Source organism: Stomoxys calcitrans, chromosome 1, assembly GCF_963082655.1.
Source record: "Stomoxys calcitrans chromosome 1, idStoCalc2.1, whole genome shotgun sequence".
Lineage (NCBI taxonomy): Eukaryota > Metazoa > Arthropoda > Insecta > Diptera > Muscidae > Stomoxys > Stomoxys calcitrans.
The window spans coordinates 168,033,833-168,060,066 of NC_081552.1; the positions used below are offsets into that span (position 1 = coordinate 168,033,833).

General features: G+C 36.4%; 1 protein-coding gene across 7 annotated transcripts in view; it reads right to left on the bottom strand.

Moving 5' to 3' along the window:
* Window positions 1-202: 202 nt before the first annotated feature.
* The window catches only part of LOC106085463 (serine/threonine-protein kinase mig-15), a 259,525-nt gene continuing 233,493 nt past the window's right edge, over window positions 203-26,234 (bottom strand). For 3 of the 7 annotated variants that reach the window (XM_013249721.2, XM_059360366.1, XM_059360365.1), the window contains 8 exons: window positions 7,730-8,221; window positions 7,508-7,663; window positions 7,265-7,432; window positions 7,055-7,204; window positions 1,424-1,558; window positions 1,279-1,353; window positions 1,048-1,204; window positions 203-970 (listed from right to left, as the gene is read on the bottom strand). In XM_013249721.2, the coding sequence (XP_013105175.2) occupies window positions 888-970; window positions 1,048-1,204; window positions 1,279-1,353; window positions 1,424-1,558; window positions 7,055-7,204; window positions 7,265-7,432; window positions 7,508-7,663; window positions 7,730-8,221 (1,416 nt within the window). In that variant the 3' untranslated portion in view covers window positions 203-887. Of the gene's footprint in view, window positions 1,205-1,278; window positions 1,354-1,423; window positions 1,559-7,054; window positions 7,205-7,264; window positions 7,433-7,507; window positions 7,664-7,729; window positions 8,222-26,234 lie in introns of all 7 variants that reach the window. The other 4 variants (XM_059360369.1, XM_013249727.2, XM_059360367.1 and 1 more) reach the window with 3 other exon arrangements.

Below are 26,234 nucleotides of genomic sequence, written 5' to 3' on the forward strand. Positions count from 1 at the left end.
AATAACGCTGAAGATTATGAAAAAACTTTGGATTCTGTTTAGGTGATATCAAATATCTTTACGGAAACTATTACCACGCGGATATGTGCTCAGAAATATTTCATCATTTCCACATTGGATCGTCTGCAGGCAACAAACTGTATTGCTTTCTTACTCAAAGTTCATGTCCAGATTTTTCTGTGGTATGTTTTCGGTTTTCCAAGGTCCTTTGATTGGTGTGTGTGTGTGTGTGTGAGAGAGAGAGAGAGAGAGATAGTACATTGATTATTTACTATTTAATACATGGTTCTTTCGTTTATTATTATATAGGTTTCACTTTGTAGTTGTGTTAACCTGGAGTAAATGGATTTCCCGTTTGTTGTTCCAATTTGTTTCTCACTATTATTATTAATAATATTAACATATTTTCTTTCATATTTTCAACGAAATGAACCGTTGTTGTTGTTATTATTGTTATTATTTATTTAGACCATATTGCAAACTGTGTGTAATTTGTAATTGTGTTTTCTTCCTATCAGGGTTCTCTATAGCTTGCTTCATTCATTCACATTGCATAGGGATTTTTCGACTTTTTGTTTTTCAATGTTTAATAATATAAATTGTTTTCTTTTTCTTCAGTTTCATTTGGGGTTTCTTAAGACTAAGCATTTTGTTTTGTTTTTTTATTTAATTTTTTAAAAAATTATAATAATTGATATAAAATAATTAGATGATTTAACCATATTCAGATTTGTAATCATCTGTATGATTTCTCGCATGATTGATTTGTTATTCTCTCTCATTCGCAAAGAAAAAGAAAACATCTATAGAAAATACTCTGGTTTTCTTCTACTATCATGATGATCAACTCGCTCTCATCGTCTCATCGTCGAATTCAGCTGAATGCTTTATAATGGCGATGAGTCTAAGTGGGAAATGTAGGTGGTGGTGGTGGTGGTTGTGGTTGTGGTAGTGGTTGATGATTTACTGCCTAATGAAGTTATTGTTATTGTTGTTGTTTTTTCATAGTTTGATCTATGGACCATATTTGTTACCAATTCGCCATACCCGGTTTGTTGAGAGTCATGAAGTAGATTTGACACGATGAAGCACCTTTGGCACTGCTGAAGAATACTTTGTCATTGCGTTCGCACAAAAATTTCAAACGTTGCGCCTTTTTATGCATAAACACACCATCCAAGTGGCCAGTTTCGACCGAGCGAATCTAAAATGAAAGTATTTTTGATTTGTTATCAATAATTATTAATGTTATAATTACAACTTGCAGATCTTACTCACCTCTATTGCTTTATTGCCCCAGCCCATAATTTGTCCGGTTCCAATGTAGGCCACTGAAGTGGGCATTTCACCCCACTGAAAAAAAAATTAATTGATTATTTATGTATATTTTTATACATCTTGCAAGGTAGCTGTTTGAACCAACCTGTAGCACAATATTCTTGGATACTCGACCGACTGTATTCACGTAAACGCCTTCGTTGTCATAGCATAATAACAATTGCATACCATTTGAATTTGGAAGAGCCACAATGCAATGCGGAATAATTGCACCCTGAGTCTTTAATTATAAATATTTAAAAGAAAAAAATCAATAAAGTGATCGAACTAAAGTTGTTACACATTAAAAAGGTCTTAACGTTATTACGTTAAAGGGGCAAAACGACCAATCATCGCACCATGCATGGCATAAAAAGAATGTAAGTAAAACAAGTATGGGAAGCCAAACGTCGGCTACATAATACCCTGCTCTTGCTCTATAAATGTATGATATGACTCACGTACGCAGTATACTCTACAATATATTTACTATTTCCAATTCCATCTGATCTAATTCAATAAGGAGTATTTGAATAAGAAAAACACTGCAAGTTTCGGTATATAAAGTGTTTTTTTTTTTTTACAAATGGAGATATATCGTCTAATTAGTTTAGGATGTCGTAATGATCAAGAGAACACATTAGGCCGGGTCGATCCGTGCCTCTCGACTTCAAAATGTATTTCCTGTTCTTTCGGTATTCGTGATTTGATATTCTTGTGATCAAGGTACAAGTCGCTTTTGTTGTTCGATTATCGTAAAATTGTTGTTCGATTATCGAACGCTATTGATTTTGAACAAAATCGGCAATCGGCAGAATCTGGATTCACCTGGAGTTGAGTACCTTACTACTGTCCTCGACCTGTCCTTGCACACTCTTATAGTTCCCAGTGTCTGGAAAATGGACAGAGTGATCCCGCTACTGAAGCCTGGAAAGGACCCAAGTTTGGGGGAGTCGTACAGACCGATCTCCCTTCTTTCACCAGTAGCCAAGACGCTTGAGGCATTACTCCTCCCGAGCCTCGTAGGTGAGTTTCCATTCGTCGAGCATCAACATGGGGGATTTGGGGACATCGCCAACACGTCCCTCCAGCCAGGCCTGAAACGCTGGTTCGCGAATTATCTGTGTCATCGCCAGTTATTTGTGGAATTCAGGGATAGGATGTCGAAGCACCGTAGAGTGAAACAGTTAGTTCCCCATGGTGGGGTGATATCTCTGGTACTGTCTAACCTCTACCTATTCTCCATTCCAACCCCTTCAGACGGCGTGAGGTGAATGCTGATCTGACTGTGATGGTCGATGGAGAAATGATCCCGACCATCAAGTGTCCCAAAATACTTGGCGTCACATTTGCCACCTTTTACACATTCTCCCCCCATTCCACAGCAATTTGCGATGAAGTCAAAAGTAGAAACAAGGTCCTGAAGTCACTTGCTGGCAGCACTTGGGGTGCAGACAAAGAAACCTTGTTGACCACGAACAAAGCAATTGGCCGGTCTATGGTAAGTTATGCAGCGCCAGTGTGATCTCGTCAACTTTGTGACACGCAGTGGAATAATATTCAGATCTGTCAGAATGCCGCCATCCGAACTTCGACGGGCTGCTTCCTCAGTTCTCACGTGGACCACCTCCATCAGGAGACAAAGATCCTACCAGTGCGAAGACATAACTACATGCTGTCTAAGCAATACCTTTTGGGCTGTTATCGCAGAGACCATCCAAATCATCATATTGTGGATAGATATCCACCGCCCAGAAGCCTTAAGATAGATCTACATGATCTAGAGCGTGAGGTTCAGCGCTACAAGAGCGAACCTCTAGATCAAGCGGCATATCAAGCAGGTCTAGACAACATTCATGCAGACACGGTAGCAGATGCGGTAAATGGCTACCGGGTGAATGTAGTCCTTGGAGAACGACCGCCACCCATTGCACCTGAAGAAATTGACCTCCCCCGGCAAACCAGAGTGGTTCTGGCTCAACTACGTTCCGGCAGATGCAGCCGCCTCAATTCCCACAGAGCTAGAATTGATGTCGACGTGCCAGATGTATGTCCCGATTGTAACCAGGGACCGCACGATACATGTCATCTGTTTAACTGCCCGGCCAGACCCACTCGACTCAGACCCGGATCCCTGTGGACGGACCCCATCTTAGTCGCAGAGTTCCTGGGTGTTGACACTCGATAGAATCAAGCAGACGAAAGATAGAACACAACAAACTGCTACAAGAACCAAATCGGTTCAGATTGACATATAACTCCCATATATATATTACATCCGATACTGCCTTTTTAAGGCTCTACTACCCATAATAATTAGAATTATTTTTCAAATATATATGAGCTATATCAAGTAATTGGCCGATACGGACCGTACTTGTATCACCTCGAAAATTTCAGGCAAATTGAGTAATAATTGCAACCTCTAGAAGTCTAATCGGGAGATCGGTTTATATGGTAGATATATCAGACTATAGATAGATTTAGACCATATTTGGCACAGTTGTTGGAAGTCACACCAAAACGATATGTGCAAAATTTCAACCAAATTTCATAACAATGGCGCTTTCTAGAGGCTCAAGAAGTCTAATCGGGAAATTGGGAAATGTATATGGCAGCTATATCAGGTCATGCAGTAATTTAGATTATACTTGGCAGTTGTTGGAAGTCATACCAAAATGATAATGCAAAATTTTGGGATTAAGATTCGGATTAGAATTGCGCTCTCTTGAAGCTGAAAAGTCTAATCGGGAGATCGGCTCATATGGCAGCTATATCAGGTTATAGAGTGATTCAGACCATACTTAGCACAGTTGTTGGAAGCCATAATATAACACCTCATGCAAAATTTCAGCCAAATCAAGAAGTCAAGACCCAAGATCGCTTTATATGGCAGCTATACCAAAACATGGACCGATTTGGCCCAAATTTCAAGCGCCTATATATATATATATATATATATATATATATATATATATATATATATATATATATATATATATAAATACTCGTCATTCGTCATTTCGTCATTCCGTTTGTAACACGTCGAAAAATTCGCATAAGACCCCATAAAATATATATATAAGTATATATATATATATATATATATATATATATATATATATATATATATATATATATATATATATATATATATACTTATATATATATTTTATGGGGTCTTATGCGAATTTTTCGACGTGTTACAAACGGAATGACGAAATTAGTATATCCTAGGGATCCCAAGTTGTGACGAAAAGTCGACTTTTATTTGCAAAAAGTCGACTTTTCCATCTTATCAAAAAGTCGAATTTTGCATAAAATAGACGTTACGACTTTTTGTCAAAAAAGTTTTTGTAAACTTTTGCCATCAATATATGATCATTTCTTTGTATTTTCATAAAGAAGAGGTGTTAGGAAAATTTTTAAACGCGAAATTGGCGCATTGTTATTTAAAACCACCCCGCCATCTTAACCCCAATATAGCTATTATTTTATACTAAATTTCAAAAGTTTCCACATTCCCGCTTATTTTTCCCTCTTTTTGTACATGAATTAAATCTACAAATGGTGGTCTATATATCCTAGCCGACTTTCAATTAGTGTTTTTCTGATTTTTAAAAACCATCACATTTTATTGCAAATATGAGTAAAGAACTTTTCTTTCTCTCTTCCACGTCCACTGTAAAAACCAAAAAGAAACACAAAAATATCTCTATTCTATCCGATTTTATGTATCCGGCATTATCGAAGGCCATTTTTCAAAAATCTAGAATTTTTCAAAAATCTAGAATAGTCGTCACTATTAAACGTGAAAAAAGACCACCTAGCTCAAATTGGAGTATATCCATTCTAAATTCCATCTGGACTTCGCTAAATTTGGTGCAAAATCTCTATTTGTGAAATGTACTTTCATATTGGAGTCACTATAAAATATTGGTCGATTCGTCCATGGATTACACTTTCGCTAGGCCGAGAAAAAGTAACTTACAAAATTTTAGACAAATAGGAACAAAAATGTGTGTTTCAGAGCAAAAATACCGAAAATTGGAGGTACGTTAATATGGAAACTACACCTAAAGTTAGACCGATATATCCCATATTCGATATATTCGCATTTTATTGGCTTTAGATGTTTAATCTGGAGATCGATCTGTATGTTAGCTTGATGTAGCTACTGAGATGAGTCCCATGTAGCTACTGGGATGCAATCCCTCGTACCGGATTGACCCGATGAATTCCCTCATCGGCAAGGGCTGCCGCCTCAGTGTACAAGACACTGCTACAACAACAACAACAACTGGGATGAGTATATTACTGTACTTGACTTTAATTGGCCATTACAGAAAATGTATTCCTCTAGCCGAACGTATTCTTCTCCAATTTGTGACACGCATTTTTGAGATGTCGCTCTCCACTTGGTCGCTCCATCAGAGTTTTGGTCTTCCCCTTTTGCGTTTTTATTTATGGTCGCTTTTGCTGGAACTTCGTCACATGACCTAGCCAATGCAAACGTTTTATTTTGATGCTTTTAACTATTCTATCATAGTCATACAGCTCGTGGTTCATACGACGCAAGGTATATTATAACAAGTTCTTCCAAACCTAAGCAAAATCGGATATTAAATATGCCTTTCAGAAGCTGAGGATTTCAAATCGGGAAACCTGTCTGTGTGGGGCAATGAAAAGATATAGTCATATACAGCCCATCCTCGAACATAATGGATAAAAAAAACACATTCGTGCCAAAATTTAGCTTCCATAAACATAAAACTATTAAGATGAATCTTAAACTTATAATGACGTAATCCCAAAATTTGGACTTGGATATGCACGAACTTTGGCACGAGTTATTAATGGCAACAAGAGTAAACCAAAGAGCAATGAATCGTAAAATTGGAAACAGTTCTTACCTAGCAGAAACATTAGCAAAACCAAACTTATCTTCTTTTCGACTTCAAATAACAATAACACCGAGAGGGTACACGAGATGCATGAATTTGGCTGTGGATTTGTGGTAAGTCGGAGACTGAAACACCTAGAATCCAGATTTCCCCCCTCGGTTGAGAGGCTAGCCACAATCCGCATAAAGGCCAAATTCTTCAACAACAGCCTTATTTGCGCCCATGCCTCGACGGAAGACAAGAATGAACAGTTCAAGAATATGACCGCTGCCCGCCCATGCTATTAAATTCGATAAAAGCGTCAAGCCTACTTCTTTTGGGAGCAGGCGCGATTTAATGTCAAAGTCATTAAAAACCATTTTTCGTCGCTAAAAGGTCATAAAATATTAAGAAAATTATTTTTGTTTTTTTGTAAAGCCAAAGTGGCCTGGAAAAACCAAAGATTTTTTTTATTAATTTTTTTAAAAAATTGTTGCGTCAATATAAATACTCTAAATAATGAATATATGAAATTTCATCAACATTCGACAAGGGAATCGAGGGTTATTCGTTAATGGGTTAAATGTTCCTCTTTCGGAAGAATTTTTGGAAGAAAATTCCATGAAGATTTTGGATTAAAGAAAATGTAAAAAAATGGTTTCTTTAAAACAATTTCGGGCTACGTCCCTGCATGTACCCATGTTCCCCGGTGGTCCCCGGCTACGTTCCTGCATACACCCATGTTCCAGTGAATGCCACATGATTTACCATATATTTTAGCAAAATGTTTGCCATACAAATTTTTAATACAAATAAAAAACAAACCGCAAGATAAAAAATAATTCTCTACTTACATGCTTAGGAAGATAAATATCGTATACTTCAGCCGAATCCAGATCAACAGCATGAAAACCTTCTGCTGAGCCGTAAATAACCTTCAGTCTAGATTGATCTTCAATCGTAAGATCAACCAATAAGGGACGATGTTCCAAGTCACCAAAATTCTAACGAACAAAACAAAAGGGGTCAAGCGGTGTTATACAAAGGAAAATCTTGGGCCTTACCTTAAATGCCATAAATTTATGATATGGTTTGGGGGCCCAGGCATAAATTTCTATCGAGTCTTTTAATGCGATCACGAGGAACTTAATCCTTTCGTATTTAACAATTTTAAAATGTACAGCACCTTGTAAATCACCAACATTAATCCAGCCATTGCGTCGTTCAACTTGCTGTTAGTGGTCACAAAAAAACAAAAAAAAAACAAATGAATATTAAACATTTATGAGGCATACTTTAAAACCTACATCAGAGAGACCATCTGTTCTAAGAATTTTCGATTTAAGCCAGGATAGGTAATACACACGCACACGATTCTTTTTACCCGATATGGTTACCAAGATATTTTGACCCTCCAAAACTTCCATTTGCTGGAAACGTCGACGTGATATCAGTTGATAAACCTGAAATGGAAAATTGTCATCCATGAGCAATTGCAAAACACTCATGAATGTACGATAATGTGCTACCTTTCCTTGACCCGAACGATCCAAAAGCATTAAACCATTTTCAGTACCTATCAATAGATTGACGCCCCAGAGGGCGGCGCACAATATTTCCGAATTGAAGCGTTTCTTGTATTTGCGTATTTCGGGCGTGTCACTGGAAGCCTCATGCGAGGTGGGTGTAACATTGACATTGACATGCGATTCACGTCTCGATGGTCCAGAACCGCCAGCACCAAAACCGAATGTCAGGAAACTGCGCTGCTTCTGTTGCAGAGCATAGGGTGGCACAGGCAAAGCAGCCGACGATGTATTGGAAGAGGAAGAAGCAGATTTATGCAACAGATTAGTAATGCTACTGGAAGAACGAGTTTTGCTGATTGAATTCTTGGGACTATTTTGTCGAGACGAGGATGAATTCAAGGAAATTGTCGATTGTGGCGAATTGTTCGAAACACCGCCAATGAACGATTTTGAAGGTGTGGAATGCACTGATGAGTTAATGGCCGCTTGATACTAGAAAAGGCAAAGAGCAGAAAAAAGAAAGAAGACGAAAAAAATTAATTAATAAAAACTTGCTTAAATGGCATTTCTAACAAATAGAGTACGTATGGGTGTGTATGAACAATTTAAATGTTTTCTTTTATTATACGAATTACATATTTATATTATTGTAAATTAAAAAAACAACCTTTTTTATACCAAAACTTGGAGGTTTAACGAACGAGAGCATGCCCATTTCCATATTACTAGAAACTACTCAGAAGTTAAGATAAAATTACGATTTTTAGGTTTACATAGGGTGAAGTACTGTTAGTTTTTATATCAATTCGTTTCTTTATTTGCTTTTTAAAGGGGGACATTCGCCTTTTTTTGTTGTACGCAAATATCCCCCTTGGGTGATATCAGAACAAAAAATCAATTAAATAAATGTGATTAGTCTTTCCCAGACGCCATGAAACATAAAAAAGGAAGCTGTAACTGAAAATGTAAAATGTGATTGATTGACTGATTGATTGATTGATATGCTTGGTTGAGGTGTTTTGTTCAGTTCTATTACAAATAAAAATACAATTCATACACGTATGTGAAGACTTTTGGACAATGTATTTCATTTTGCACATACAGTACAGGATTAGTGCAATTAGTCAATAAATTACATGTAATATAAATAGCATAATACGTATGTATGCATGTATGTATGTATGCATGTATGTATGTTCCATAAGCGTATATGTGTGTTTAATTTTGATTTTGATGTAACTACATAGGTATATGTGATATTTTAAACTTATGTACTACATAAACAAGAATTTTAGTATAATAGAAATTAAAAATACATTTGGAACCTAGGTTTAATGGTAAAGGTGTTATGACATCGTTCATAGTTTGTCCTTTTTTGCTTTCATTAGGAGCTTTAACAAGTTTTTTACTTAATAACCACCAATCCTATGACAAAAAAGCGAACCGGGTGTCATGTGATTTGCGATGTTGTTTTCTAAATTTTAAAAAATTCGAATTAGATTTATGTTGTTGTTGTTGTATCAGTGTGTTATACAATGAGGCGGTGGCTCCTGCCGATAAAGAACTCCATCGGGTCAATACAAGATATATTCATTTACAGGTAGTGGCAGTTGCCCAACAACAAAATATTGAGTGCACTGTCTGCCAAAATCAGTGATTAGTGCAACTCTGATTTTGTGTATGCTACTAGTTCGCGCCATTTTTCGTTGTTTGTGTGTGTTATGGTTTTTAACTATAAAAGAAACACACAACCAAAACTCGTTGAGAGATAGTGCACTTCGCGAGAAAAAATTGTACTCTGCTGTTTACGGTACACTACCTGGAAATTATGTCATGGGTCAATCCGGTACGTACAAACCGGCTGCCATCGGATGGCGAATTAGATTTATGATATGCATATGTAAAGCTGCTATCACACGATCTGTGCATTATATATGTATGAGTTGTAACTTTCTGTATTCATACGATTTTCCTTATGTACATCAAATTGGAACAGAACGCGCTCTAATCGGCAAGTATTCTCATATGTATTTTTTTATAGAGCGCGCTCTAATCGGCAAGTATTCTCATATGTATTTTTTATAGACATGTGTGTAAATGTATGTTCGATTAAATAGCAGCCCGCTTTTATCGAAAGATTTGCATATTTATTCGAAAATCTATTTGTCACATTGAATTTTTCGTATGTATCACACGATGTGTACAAATTTCAGAGTTGCTATCCATGAAATTAGATATGAAAATGCATACCGTCGGCTAGCAGCTTAAGTTAAGCTAAAAATATAAATAACATAAATACAGGGTATGGCGATAAAGGTGTATAAATTGTTTAGTGCTGCCTTAAATGGGCAGCTTGATTAAGTGGTTAAACTTATTTATTTTTGCCCATATTCACTAAACTTAAAATAGCGTAGACTTATTTGACAGATTTCCTTTCTAGAAATGTCAATTATACCTACTATAATGCCGTTTTAAGTTTTGTGAATACGGGTGATTATATTTAACTCATCGGCAGGTTTATTTGTCAGATGTCATATCAGACTATAGATCGGTTAAGACCATATTGGACATGTATGCTGAAGGCCATGGAGTCAAGATCCAAGATCGGTTTATATGGCAGCTATATTAGGTTATGTGCCAATTTGAACCATACTTAGCCCAGTTACTGAAAGTCATAAAAAAATTTTTCATGCAAAATTTCAGTCAAATCGGAAATTAATTACGCCTTCTAATGGCTCAAGAAGTCAAGATCCAAAATCGGTTTATATCGCAGCTATATCAGATTATTTACCGATTTGATCCATACTTAGCACAGTTGTTGGAAGCCATAACAAACAACTTCATGCAAATTTCAGCCAAATCGGATAAGAATTGCGCCCTCTATTGGTTCAAGAAGCCAAGATCCTAGTTTATATAGCAGCTATATCAGGTTATGGACTGATTTGAACTACATTTAGCACAGTTGTTGGAAGTCATAACACAATTTCAGTTAAACCGGATGAGAATTGCGCCCTCAATTGGCTCAAGAAGTCTAGATCCAAGATCGATTTATATGGCAGCTATATCAGGCTATGAACCGATTTAAACCATACTTAGAACACTTAGTTGGAAATGATACCAACATTTTGTGCAAAATTTTAAGCGTCTAGCTTTACTCCTTCGAAAGTTAGCGTACTTTCGACAGACGGATGGTCATGGCCAGATCAACTTAAAATGTCATGACGATCAAGAATATATATACTTAATGGGGTCTTAGACGCATATTTCTAGGTGTGGAGGGTATAAAAATGAAAAATGTATGAAAAATTTAATAAAAATAACAATTAGACACAATCCGTCCTAGTGTGATATCCCGAGTAATAAAAGTTGATATAGTCAGATCCAATTATTTCTATTATTGGATCCGAAAAATGTTTATACATTTATACAATTAGATAGAACTGGATCTCGAATTTGTCCCAGATATAAATAGATCCAATTATATATAATAATATCTAATTGGATTATAATCTTAAATAAAGAAAAATTGCTATTGTTTTTTTGTGTTTATTTTACGTCTCAATGTTGTTTTAAATTAAACTCTTATTTTTTACCTTTTTTCCCATATAAGTGCTACCTTTACTTTTTGCGCCAGAGGGGTTTGGACCCTACCAAGTCGGTTGGCTGAGTTGTTAATAAGTGTTTATAATGAACGCGGCTAAAGGTAAACCAATACAATTTTTTTTTTTGCTTACTCTTAGAAAGTAGTTATGAATTTCAGTTTACTCTGTGTGTTTGGGTTGCACTCAAACCCAACATATCGGTAGATCTCCACACCTTTTTATTGAATGTGCTCCAGATCGGACCATATTTGGATACAGCTGCCATATAGACCGATATCCCGAAAGAAGAGTATTGAGCCCATAAAAGTAGCATTTTTTATCCGATTTCGATTAAATTTGAAACAGTGAGTTTAAGTAGACCTCTACACTACTTTGTCGAATGCGGCCCAGGGCGGACCATATTTGGATATAGCTCCCATATAGACCGATCTCCAGAAATAGAGTATTGAGCCCAAAAAAGGAGCATTTTTCATCCGATTTCGATGAAATTTGTAAAACGTCAGGTGCTGGGGTCCTTTATAGGCACCATCTGTTGTTCCTTTTGAATCTCATTATGAATTTTTAGTAAAAAGCGTCCATGGGTTGGAAACGCTTTGGACGAGAAACAATGAACAACCTTAAATTGGGGGAATGTGGAGATGTAATTAAAATATTTTAAATATTTTGCATTTTACCTATTACCAAATGTTAACATTAACAATCACATATTGATCAAATTAAAAAAATATATATATTACAAAATATCTCACTTTTTGAGAAATGGAAACTTTGTTAGTAAAATGCCTAATACTGTAGGACTACTAATGTGAATATATTGATTTCTTTATAATTTTAAATAATATATAAGCGTTTCTACGTTGAAACACTGAAAGATAGCGCAAGATATTATTATCTCTAAGGCCAGATGTAATTATATCCAAGCCTAGATATAGTTACTTATAGCATATCTTTTTGGATATAAATATATTTAGCAGATATAATTATATATAATTGGCTATGGCAGATCCATTTGGATATAATTAGATCCAACTTAATCTTATCCCAGATATATTTGGATGTGACCATATCAACTTTTTTTTACTCGGGATGATGATGGAATTATGTTGGTGGAGTATATTTGCTATAGATAAGTTTAATAAAATATGATTTTTTGTTGAAGTTTTTCACAACTATTTCGGAAGTTGAACAGAGTACATTGCGTAAGCGAGTTGCCGTATGTCCGTCTATTTATTGCCGCTTATAAATTACATTTGGTCTGTATTATTTACCAATTAGGCGGTTTCTCTAGCTTAAAGCCAACACTGAGTGAGCACGTTGAGTTTTGTTTTTGAGCGTTGCGTTGAAAAAATGCAACTATGCAAACAAATATAAAAAAGCAAGCGTAAAAGCTATATTAAGAATTAAAGCTAAAGTTACCTGATCAGACATGTCATATGAGCTGTCACTTTTTGTATTCATAAGATTTGTCTTATGTATGTCATATACGAATAGAGCGCGCCCTAATCGGCATACATTCTCATATGTATTGTACTTTTTTATAAACATGTGTCTACATGTATGCTCGATTGAATCGATACAAAATATATTTGTCATATTTAATTTATCGTACGTATCACTTGATGTGTACATCTTACAGACTTGCTATTTTTGAAATTACATATGACATGTCTGATCGTGTAATAGGAGCTTAAGAAGGTAAAGTCACTTGCCCAACAACAACGAAATCAACTAATCAACTCTGTGGAGATGGTGGCGCAAATTCCCACTTAGCTTTCAAATTTCTGGACACTTTCTAATGGAGATTCTAGCTTTTATTTGCATTATCATGTGTAGCATCCACAAGATCAAAAAATTTATGATTATAAACGTGTAAATTATAAACAAAATCAACTAAAATGTGAAAAAAGGAACAAAAAGAAAAATCAAAACAAAGCATTCTAGTGGGATTTCGATACAACTCTGGAATTGGAAAATTTCCAACAGCTGAGCATGTGACCTAACCTTCTTTAGTGAACCCTGGTTTAATCATTAAATAAATATGTTGCGTTCTTCGTCCTTTAGAATTGTCATTCAGAAGGAATGATGACACCATATGGTTTCTATTTTACACGCTTAATAATTGAATGTTGATACAGTTCTAGATTTGTCTCAACGAAATCAATGTAGCACTGCTCAGCAACTTCCATATATATGTAAGTGGTAAAGCCGAAACCTGTTACTGGCTATTCATTAAACAAAACAAGGACTATACATATACGTATATATGTTACTCAAATACTCGAAAGTTCGAAAATCCCGAATCAGATCATGAGGTTATGATGAGGATATCCCTTAGGAAACAGACCTCTAGGGAATCCTATGACGAGTTTCATTCTTGTTTAGTTGCAATGAATTTACGGATGTAGGACCCAATATCAGAGCGTTCTCTTATTAAGATTATGGAGAGCAATGTCAACCCGAACTTAAAGATGATGTTATTTTTTTAAGAACCTAAAAGCTTAGAGGATATTAGGGATATGCCGAAAGGTGCGGAGAAGCTGCTTATGGAGGATAGGGGCAGTCGCATTTGCCTATACATACGTAACACTTGAATGAGTTAGGCGCCGATTAAGAGGAATGTGGACCAAAATGAATTGACAAGATATCAAAGCGTTAATGTCATTTGTTAAGAGAGGTAATCATAATGAAATATGCATCCGAGGGTAGTGATTTACCATAAAGGGGAGGCAATTACACTTGATCTGTTCACAGAGTAGTTGGAAAGCAGAGGTGGTTTTAAGAAGAAAAAAATGCTGTGGTTAATTGCTCTTTTTTAAGATTTTCATTTGGTAATTTCAAGGCGTGTGGACTTTTGCTGTACCTGATATGATAGGCCAAAGAACCTGAAAAAAATCAAAAAATCACATCCCAGAAACATTTTATTAGCTAGATAATCAGACGAGACGTTTAAAATTTATCAAAATTCATCTGGCATTTTTTTACTCAAAATAGCAAAAAGTGTGTAAAATATTTTTCAGAAAATGCAAGGCAAATTGTAATTGGAAAATTAAAAACAAAAACGAATAAAGATATCTTAGCCATTCTTTTTGAGCTTTGCAGATAAGAGTCCTTAAGCACAAATAAATACTGCCTAAATTTTTTTCACAGAATACCCAAAATACCCATTTCGGGCAAAGTTGATTTCAATATTGACACTTTTACTCAATTAGCTGAGGAGGCTTCATATATTGTTTGGTGCAAAAATGAAGGGTCTGGACTTTGTGTTTTGAGTACTCGGAGCATTTTAGTATTTTTTTGATAAATAAAATTGCCTATTTTGTAGTACATATAACACTCGTTTAAGTTAATATATGTTATTCAAATTTGACTTTACACACACCTTCAACATGTCTTCGTTACAAACCAAAAATAAAAACTAAAGCTATTTACGAAGCTTTTTTCAATCGTGAAAATAGGGTTTTTTGTTTTTAACATTTTTTCAGTTGCAAACTTTATAACTATCAACTGAACTTCGCGGCAAAGCCGTTGTAAATTTTGTCACCAATCCAAATAATGCAAAAAAATCGAAATCGAAACACTGATGCCTTCTTAAAATGCAAAATATAAGGCCTATCTCGGCCAAAAAAAAAAAAATAAATAAGAATCGAAAATCCCCAAAATTAGAATAGATATTGTAGTAGAGCTGGCAAAATATCGATGACAATATCGATATTTTATTCGTTGTCTGAATTTCGATTGATATTTTTCCTATCGATACTATCGTCAAAGTCCAATGTTTTGCAAAAGTGAACAAAAATAAGTAATCCGACACTGAATGAATCCTTTAAGAGACATTGCGCCTATAAAGGGCGCAATTTTTATCCGATTAGGTTAAAATTTTGTACAATGATTTCTCTAATGACTTCCCACTAGCTTCATTAAATTTTGTTTTATTCGGTATGTGCGTTGATGTTGTTTCTATAGAAATAGAACTGCTGATTTTTACTTCTCAATTTCGTTTGAAATATAGGTGATGGGAAAATAACGATACTAACGATATTTATTATTACAAATAACCAAAATATCGAATGTTGCGGTTAAAGACAGTTTACCAGCTCTATATTGTATACTTCAATCGGTCAATAGTCACCAAACCAACTCATGCGTCAAAATGGAAATCGAACCACTAATGCTTTCGTAAATCGCAAAATACAAAGCCTATATCGGCCAAAATAAAAAAAATTAAGTCGAAGATCCCCGAGACCAAAATAGATAATGTAACCCTAAATCGGACTTTTTGTAGGGATTTTTGAGCACTATCCAGCAAAAGAGTAATTTTGAAAACCGGTCCATAAATGAAGATTTGGCAGCCCGAACTAGTTTTCAAAATTTCGAGGTGACCAACTTTAGGGGCCTGCCAAGAGGCGCCCGGACCACATTTTGCATATGATTTCGTTAACACCTCTCTAAATTAAAACTTCAAAGAGATATGCTTACCCGTTCTCAAACTTTTTTCTTTGAGTGTAAGAAATTAGCAGTTCCCTGGGACGAATCCCACTTGGGGGTAAAAACAAGATAACCAGAGTGGGACGTACATGGGAAACAGCAGAGTCTACACAGGAAATTATACACCCTCATGACGGGACGTAAGAGACTCTCGGACCAGCGGACAGTGGACAGCTGGAGAGGATTAATTTCCTTTCAGGCTTCCCGCCATTTAATCACCAGGGCCTGATGGGATATTTCTGGAACGAAATTGCTGAAGGAGGCTGGCTATCTAGCGCTGCAACTAGAGCCATAATTACAGCATGCTAAGATTAGCATTTACGCTAACGTCATTGAAATCTTTGGAGCTTATTGTAGACACCATGGTAAGAAGTAGGATACCGAGTGAAAGGGAGGTCAGTAGAGATTGCCTTAAAAAAGTGGTGCAAAGAATAGGGAAAAGAGAAATAAGGGGGCCTTTAAAAATGTAAGGGCCGCCACACTGACCCAATTCCAGTATCAGATGGATTCGCTGATGAGGGATTTGTACCATAATGAAGTAACGCGAGCGATGTTATAATACTTTTAAGGGGGATAGCGTACATAGGGAGACCAAGAGTATTGGAAATAGCATACTACTGGGCCAGATAAAGGGTACTTATCCTCAATCAAACCTTAACCTTAACCTCAATCAAAAGAGATCTGCTTGTTCACTACGAAGACGAAGGACCCACGCTTCGCAGATAAAATTATCTCTATATCGGATATAGATTAATAACTGTGGTGATCTTGAAAACGAAAATTTAACTGGGAGTGCCATATTCAGGAGTGTATGAAGAAGGATCATAAACGTTGGTCACTATACAGGGCAGCCATAGGCCCTAAATGGGTACTAAATCCCAAGGTGGTCTACTGGCGTTACAACAGTGTGATGAAGCCGATTCTGCCATGCGCATTGGTAGTATAGTGAACCGGAATAGAGAGTCAGCGAAACGTAAAAAATGACACAGGTCCTATGGGCATGATGTCTTGGCCCTGAAGACGATTTTTAACATCAGGTCCAAAGACTTACAGATAAAGTATGAGAAAGCACTTACGGCTAAGAGACTTAAGAACATGGTGGAATGACTTGAAGATAGGAGCAGGTCGTACTATCTTCGGATAATCGATGTTACCAAAGGGGAACTCAATTCCACTGCAGATGTTTTCGATCCAATACCTAAGACGACAATTGAGGTCGAGTGTGATACACAAATACCAAGGATGCACGAATGGGCGGTAGCAACCCTAGCACAAATGCCATCAGTTAGCCGTTGCTACATGATGGCTCGTAGCTGTGGAGAGGATAGGTATGGTTATCTAAATTGTAGATCCATAGGCTGAGCTCATATAGTGTCTTTCTTTCTCGGATAGTCAGGCGAAGATCCGAGCGAACACGGAATGAGTGAACAATTACAACGGTGCGATTGTGAGAGTGCTTCCGGGAAGCCAAATGGTTATTGAGCCGTTAACAACCAGGGCGTTGACCATAGATGTTTCCGATCAACAACTGAGGACGAGTGTGATACACAAATACACAAATGCCAACTGGTAGCCGTTGCCATATGCATGACTCTCAGTTAGGGAGAGGACAGGTATGGGAATCTACACTTGAATCCACAGGCCGAGCTCATCTCATCAGTCTGATCATAGCATGAATCCTCAGTAGAAGATCCGAGCGAACTATTATAACGTTAATACGAAACCTACGATTGTAAGAGTCAAATGGTTATTGAGCCATTAACAACCAGGTCGGAACGGGATTGTGCTGTAGATGTTTCCAATCCTATACCTAACAGGACAGTAGAGTCTGATACACCAACACCAAGAATACATTAATGGGCGGGAGAAACCCTAGCATATATGCCAATTGGTAGCAGTTGCTTCATGCATGACTTACAAGTGGGGAGAGGAAGGCATGGGTATCTACATTATAGATTCACATGTCGAGCTCAATTATCGCCTGCCTGATCATAACACGGACTGTCAGGGAACGATTCGAGCAAACAAGGAATGTCTGAACTACAATATTATACGGCTAATACGAGACCTGCGATTGAGAGTACTCACGGATAGCCAAATGGTTATTGGGGCGTTAACAACTAGGGCGGTTAAGTCGGAGACCGTTCTCAAAGGGGAAATTGATGTCTGTGCTACATATGGTACAATCCGCATTTAAAGGCCAGAGGTTTGCCAACTATAAACTAGGAAAACGCGAAGGCCTTCGTGGCAACCCGATCTAAGTTAAAAACATGATCGAATGTTCAAGAATTCTATGGGAGATTCAAACGGAGACAAGGCTAGGCAGATGCTAAGACAAGGAATGAGGCTATCAGTAGAACCTTCGGGGTCTACACGTTTCAAATAGGATTACATGAGCGCCCACACAATTTAGGGGCGGGTAGCGAGCCTGTGGCAAGGCATGTGGAAATAACGACCAGACATTGGAACACTTCCAACACCAAAGTCCAGCTTTCCCAGCGCAAAGGTCACACCGCTTGGGAACAGAAACTATACCGGACTTGAACCCGCAGGCCAATAGAATGGAAGGGGATTAGGGAATGTGTGAAAAGCATTCAATTCCTGAAATAAGCTTTTCGAAATTTCTTTTAGAATTGGTAGAGAGCACATCAAGTCGATTACTGGATTAGGTCGGACGAACCCTCCTTTTCAATCTAACCATTAAATACTCATCAATATGTTCCCTTTATTTAAAGTAGGTCTAACGCAATCTACATTGAGAACCCAATGACTGAGATCTTTTTTCGATTGCTTGACCTTAATACGATCATGCAGGCATAGATCCGGGCGATCGTGGAATGCGTGAGGTGGTGTGGTGTTCACGCGAGGACGTCGAGTGTGAACATCTTTACGTACAGTGAAATCGTCATCAGGGCAATAACAACCAGGGCGGTAAGGTCACGAACAGATTATATAAGAATATAAGGATATACAGCTTTTTAGCTGTTTTACTTCTTGACTTTGCACACAAGTTTTAATACATCGTACTACCGTAGTTTAAATGTGAGGTATAACAAGTAAAAGCGCGATAAGTTGACCGTCTTCAAACAAATTCAGTGAATAATATTTGGTAACGGCGCAAGAAATCAAAACTGAAGATCGGTTTATGTGGGAGCTATATGAGATGATGGGCCGATTTGGACCATACTTGGTTTTTGGGAGTCATAAAAATACATCACATGCAGAATTTCAGACAGATCGTTAATAATTGCGCCCTTTAGATGCTCAAGAAGTATAATCTAAAGGGAGCTATATCAGGCGATGAAACAATTTAGACCATACTTGGCACGGTTGTTGGGAATGACAACGAAACATTGTGTACAAAATCTAAGACAATTCGGATAATAATTGCGCCCTTTAGAAGCTCAAGCAGTATAATTGGGAGATCGGTTTATATAGGAGCTAAATATATCAGGTGATGGACCATTCTTGGTACGGTTATTGAGAGTCACTACAATACACCACGTGCAAAATTTTAGCCAAATCGGATAGGAATTTCGCTCTATAGGGGCTCAAGAAGTAAAATCGGGATATCAGTTTATACGGAAGCTTTATGAGGTTAAAGACAGATTTAGGCCAAATTTGGCATAGTTTTTGGGTGTCACAACAATACTTCCGTGCAAAATTTTAGACTAATCGGATGACATTTGCGCCCTCTAGCGGTTTCAAAAGTTAAATCGGGAGATCGGTTTATATGGGAGCTACAATATATCAGGTTATAGACTGATTTGGACCATACATAGCACAGTTGTTGCAGTTCATAACAAAACACCTCATACTAAATTTCAGCCACATTGAATATGAATTGAGCCCGCTAGTGGCTGAAGAAGTCAAGATCCGAGATCGCTATATATGGCAGGTACATAAGGTTATGAGCCGACTTGGACCATACTTAGCACAGTTGTAGGAATCCACAACAAAACATCTCATACTAAATCGGATCATAATTGCACCCTCTGGTGGCTCAAGAAGTCAAGATCCATGATCGGTTTATATGGTAGTCCTTTGGCCCTTTACAATCCCAACTGACCTACATTAAAAGGAAGTATTTACGCAAGCGCCTGGCTTTACTCTTTCGAAAGTTAGAGTGCTTCCCACAGACGGACGGACGAACATGGCTAGTACGACAAAAAATGTCAAGATGATCAAGATTATATAAACTTTATGGGGTCCCAGATCAATATCAAGATGTTCCAAATGGAATAGCAAACTTAGTACACCCCCATCCTATGGTGGAGGATGTAAAAATGCTAATCAAATTCACGTAGTCATAAAAAATTTTAAATTCAGACCTTGTTTTAAATCATTGCATTTAATATACATTTGTTTTTAAACGGCCAAGGGTTTTATGAAGGCGATTTCGAGTTACATATTGCGGCCGAACGCCTGAATGGAGTTGAATGAAATTGGCATCAATCGAAGGATCTCTTTCCAGACAAGCGACGATTATATATGCAAATTAATTTTCCTTAAAGAAAACCACGAAAATTAGGAATTAATTTTCAATAAAAAAGAAGAAGAAGCATAAACACAGCAAATTGTTGTTGGTTTTTTCTAAAGCATTCGTTATGGGTGTGAATGCAAAGCCATAGGTGGGAGTATTAGTGGTGAGAGTAAGATAAACAAATAGTGCGAGAGAAAGAGTATTACTTTTTAGGTCAGGGTGTTGTGGGGGTGTGATGTGGCTAAGGCTCGCCTTTGGCGTGCAAGGCATTTCTGTTCTTTTGGTTTGCACATGTTTTTCGAGCCTTCATAACACGATAAACAATTTTATAACTACAGGTCATATGTAGTAGGTGGGTTTTAGAAAAGCGAATTTGTGAAACATATTACGACCAAACGGTTGAATGAATTTTAATGAAATTGGCTGATATGTGCGAGAGAAAAAGTATGCTATGAAGGTCAGACAGTAGCTTAAGCTGCGGCTATGGCAGCGCACTTACTTAACCATTGAAGGAGTCAAATAACTAATTGTGTGGCCACATTATGTATTTAATGAATGAAATAGTTGGCGGTGGGCGCAGTATTTATGCTCAAATTATGTGATGGGTCCCATATGTTTAAGGTAAAAAATCAATATCCTTTTGTATACTTCTATGCTCGTATAGTCTTAGATTGACTTGCAATATTCAGATAGTTTAAAACGATCATGTGATGAAAGTGATGAAAATAGCGCACCTTATATTTCAAAATCAGAAGAGGATGTAGCGTAATCAGGTAATATGGGGTCTCGAATGGAAGGCAGAACGAATCTGACATAAAAATATAAGTGTTAGGGGGTCATCCTTTTTCCTTTAACCACCTATCATGACAACGAGGGTTTTACAAGTACGTAGAGTACGAACCTCACTTTGAAATATGGATTCAACCAAAAGGCAACAAAGGACATGTAGCCTTACTATGGCAAATACAAGGTATTTGAGAATAAAGTAGGAATTTGACATCAAGGGCCACATGTAAAAGCTCTAAACAGTAAGTATGGTAAACACCTGATATATAAAGTCAAGTATCTAGCGTTCACTCCTCCTTCATTTTCCACCAAAAGGACTTATAACCCGATATCAACAATATGGTGCATAAATTAAAGAAGAGGGATACGAATACTATAGTTAATAAATGAAAATCAAAATGAAAAAAAAAACAAAACATTTTGGACTTAGTACCTGTGCTGCACAGTCTTAATTTTTGCACAGTCCTAATTTTTTGAAAAATGCACAGCATTGAACCGAAAGGTATTGGTATGTTGTGTATGACAACAAGTGGAGTATATTTGAGGTCAAGACATGAGACCCAGAACTTTGGATTTTAAATATAAGTAAATTTTTATTCTGTGTATTGTATAAGGCACAGCGGAGCGTGGTTGGTTGGGCTAGTTTAAATAAAAAGAAAAGGCAACAAAAAATCTTTTGCCTCCTAATGATCTCCAAGCTTAAAGATTTAACCAACTTAGAGCAAAGAAATGGTCCAAATGTTTAAGAATTCTTAGCTTTGCTACTCTTTGAACGAAAGTATTGAGGTTAATGACCTAACGCTGGAAAATAGCCTGTTGAAATGCCAAAAAGATAGATTTTAAAGCCTAAAACTTATAATAGAGTAACGAACTTCTTTTAATTATTCACTTTTGTAATTTACAACTTACAATTATTAGTTTATACGCATAGCAAGAAACGTAAACTAACACACATGGACATATCATACAACAAATATTATATCTATCAATGTTTAAATTGGATTTATAACATTAAAATTGAAAGAAAAGGAAAATTTACTAAAACACTTAACCAAAGAGTTAAAAAAAAATAATTTATTTAGAAAATTATTGTACGAATATTAAAATCAAAATATTTTACATCTTGACACAAATTTAAATTTTAGCTATCAATCAATTATTTGAAAAACATAGGAGAACAAAATACATTTATGGGGAAGTTTCGACAGTTTAATAGGAGATATGTATACACAAAAGATTAATTAATAAAAATAGAAGTAATGTGGTAATAAGATTCTTGATTTGGTTCGACTCAAAACGAAATGTGATCCAGAGAAGTAGGAATAGGTGTGAGAGAGACAACATAGAAATATAATGTGAATTTACAAAATATGATTGGGATTGAATGCTATTATCTCAACTCCAATAGCAAACGATCATAGTTTAAACTAATCAATGATGGTGGTGTTTTTATTTTATTTTTGGTTTTACAACGTTTGTTGTTAATTGTTGTTTAATACTTACTATTTCTTTGAGATAATTAGGTAAATTTGCCTAATTCAATATTGAAATTTCGTAGTGGCCATCAGCTCACAGAAAACAAAACGTCGCGGAAAGACAAAGCACAATGAATATGAAGAAAAATATTTTTTGGTTTATATAGGTTTTCTTTTTCGTTGAGTTATCAATGATTAAATATAGCATATAATTCATAATAATAATAATTATTATTATTGTTATAATTGTTACGAATGAAAAGACAAAAGTTATGCAAATAGATTATACCAAAATAAGTAAATACTTATTATCAACGCTAATGGTAGCAAATATTTTTTATAAAATTAATTTAAATTAAAATAAAAAGAATATTTACTAAAATGTTTTTATCATATAACTACACTTAAAATGTATCCAAAATAAATTAAAGTTTAAATGATATAACCTAAGTATAACCAAAAACAAAGCTAATTGAAAACGAAACAAGTGATTTAAGTGATACTTTCTACACTCTGCAAGAAAATCTAAAACAACGCTAACAAAAACTAGTAAGCCAAATTTACGAGTTCTCTATTCCAAACAAATTTGATCTCTAATAACATCAGTTATTTTTGAAACTAAATCTAAACAATTTTAGTACCTAATTAGACCTAACTCTGACGCGTTTCGATCCTTTGGGTCAGGGAGGTCATCGTCAGAAATCTTTAGGTTGGGGCTTTAAAGGTCCTACTTTGGTAGGTTGTATTTATCTTGAAAAAATTGAAAAATTGAAATTTTTATTTATTCGTAGAAAAAAAAACGACCTAAAGAACAACATTTTTAAATAAAGATGCTATCTTTAAATTTAATTTCCGATTTACTAATGGACATGGCTATCCGTTTCAAATTTTAATCGCTGATTGATTCTTATCTTTTCTCTTTTTCTCAGAGGAGTTAATCTAGGTATTTGAAGGCCACGTTATGGTGCTGACTTCAGTAGTTCCAACTGCGTCTTTTTGGCCAGATTGAGGGTTGGAAAGACGATTTTCAACACTCGTCACTATTACGAGAACACGGATCCTGTTGGTTGCCGACTTTGCGGTGTGGCACTTTCTATTTAGTATATATATGACAGTCGTCCACTTTCCAAAATAAATACAAGTCAGTGTTCAATTTTGTTTCAATATTGGTCTTTTTCGCAGCTATATTCAAATAGCTGCCAATATAATGGGAGCAATATCTGCAATATCTTAATCTGAACTGAATTTGATGAAAAATGTGTGAAATAACAAGTAAAAGCGTGCTAAGTTCGGCCGGGCCGAATCTTGGGTACTCATCACCATGGATTCCGCAGTTGTTGAGAATTGTAACAGAACACTTTACGCAAAATTTCAGCCAAATCGGATAAAAATCGCGGCTTGGAAGGGCTCAAGAAATCAAATCGGGAGATCGGTTTATATGGGAGCTATATAAGGTTCTTGACCGATTTGGACCGTAGTTGGAAGTCATAACAGACCACTATGTGCAAAATTTTAGCCAAATCAGACAAAAATTGTGGCTTCCATGGGCTCGAGAAGTCAAATCGGGAGATCGGTTTATAGGGGAGCTTTATCTAAATCTGAACCGATATATGTAATCCTCAACGACCTACATCGATATTTAGTATCTATGCAAAATTTCAAGTGGCTAACTTTACGCGTTCGGCCGATATCTTGATTTCGACAGACGGACATGGTTAGTTCGAATTAGAATTTCGAGACGATCATGAATATATATAATTTATGGGGTCCTAGATTAATATTTCGAGGTGTTACAAACGGAATGACTAGATTAGTATAACCCCATACTATGGTGGTGGGTATTAAAAGAGGTTTAGAGGCTCTAGAAGTAACAATAGGGCGAAACATATACATATATACGTGCTATCTCTAAATGTGAACGGGTTCCTCTTGAATTCACCAAAAAAAGTGTCATAAAAGAATCCTATGAGCCAACATTTTCAAATGACTACATTATTGCAATATTACTTAAAACCGGAGCAATATGACAATTGAGAAGATACTCGATTGTACATCACAAATTAGGCTGCCTCCAATACGCTCTGCTCTGGACATTCATGAATTTCGTTTAGACCAGTGTCTTTTTTATACCCACCATCGAAGGATAGGGGTATATTCAGTTTGTCATTTCGTTTGCAACATATCGAAATATCCATTTCCGACCCTATAGAGTATAGATATTTTTGATCATTGTAAAAATCTAAGACGATAAAACCAGGTCCGTCCATGTCCATATCCGTTTGCATTGATTCTTTTTTTGTGCATAGCAGCATAAGTTCGAAGATGGGCTATATCGGACTATATCTTAATATAGCCCCCATATAGACCGATCTGCCGATATAAGGTGTTGGCTTATTGAAGCCACGTGTTTGGCATCTCGACATTCTGGTTCAATACGGTCCATATCAGTCCAGATTTGGATATAGTTGCTTTATAGACCGATCTTCCGATCTACGATCTTAGGCCCATAAAAGGTGCATTTATTGTCCGATTTCACTGAAATTTGGAACAGTAAGTAAGTAATCGGTCTAGATTTTGATATAGCTGGTAAATAGGCTCGATTGAAGATCTCGATTTAAGGTCTTGGGCCCATAATAGGCGCTTTTTTGTCCGATTTCGCTGAAATTTGGGACGGTGAGTTTTGTATAAGGCCACTCAATATCCCAGGAGGCCACCGTAGCGCAGAGGTTAGCATGTCCGCCTATGACGCTGAACGCCTGGCGACATTTGTGAGGTACTGTACCATTTGGTAAAATCTTCTTCCTAAAGAGGTGTCGCACCGCGGTACGCCGTTCGGACTCGGTTATAAAAAAGAGGCCCCTTATCATTGAGCTTAAACTTGAATCGGACAGCACCTATTGATATGTGGGAAGTTTGCCACTGTCCCTTAGTGGAATGTTCATGAGCAAATTTGTACTTGCATTTGCATATACTCAATATTCCAGTTCAATACGGCCCAGATCGATCCAGATTTGAATGTAGCTGCCACAGAGATCAATCTCCCGATTTAAGGTCTTGGACCACAGTGAGTCTTGTTAAGCTCATCGACATCTGTGCCCAATATGGTTAAGATCGGTCTATATTTGGACATAGGTGTGGCACCATATACTGATCTCCAGATTTAAGTTCGTTGGCCCGTAAAAGGTGGAATTTTTAGCAAGTGTTTTTTGTACAATGAATTATATTAGACATTTTTATAGCTTTCCTGAATAAGGTGGAGATCTGACTAAATTTACATATGGCTGCTATGGGTTCATAAATGATACATTTCTCATCGTATTACGACAAAAGGTGGTTAATCAATGTATATAACTTAGGTGGTGGGTATTCAAAGTTCGGCCCGGCCGAACTTAATGCATCTTTACTTGTCTCTTTTTCTGTTTGTTTTACTTTTTGCGCCTCTAAACTATTTTTAGATTCTTTTTCCTTTATTTTGTCTTGTAATTACTTCACTGTATTGTGTTTTATTGTTTTTCAAAATATTCCCCATTAAGATCTGTACATTTTTGCATGCGTTTGAACCAATTGTCGATGCACTTTTGCCACTCTGATTAAGGTATCTCCAAAATATGCATTCTGAACGCATCAATCGCTTCTTCAGGTATCGAAAAACTTTAACCTCTCATTTGATTTAC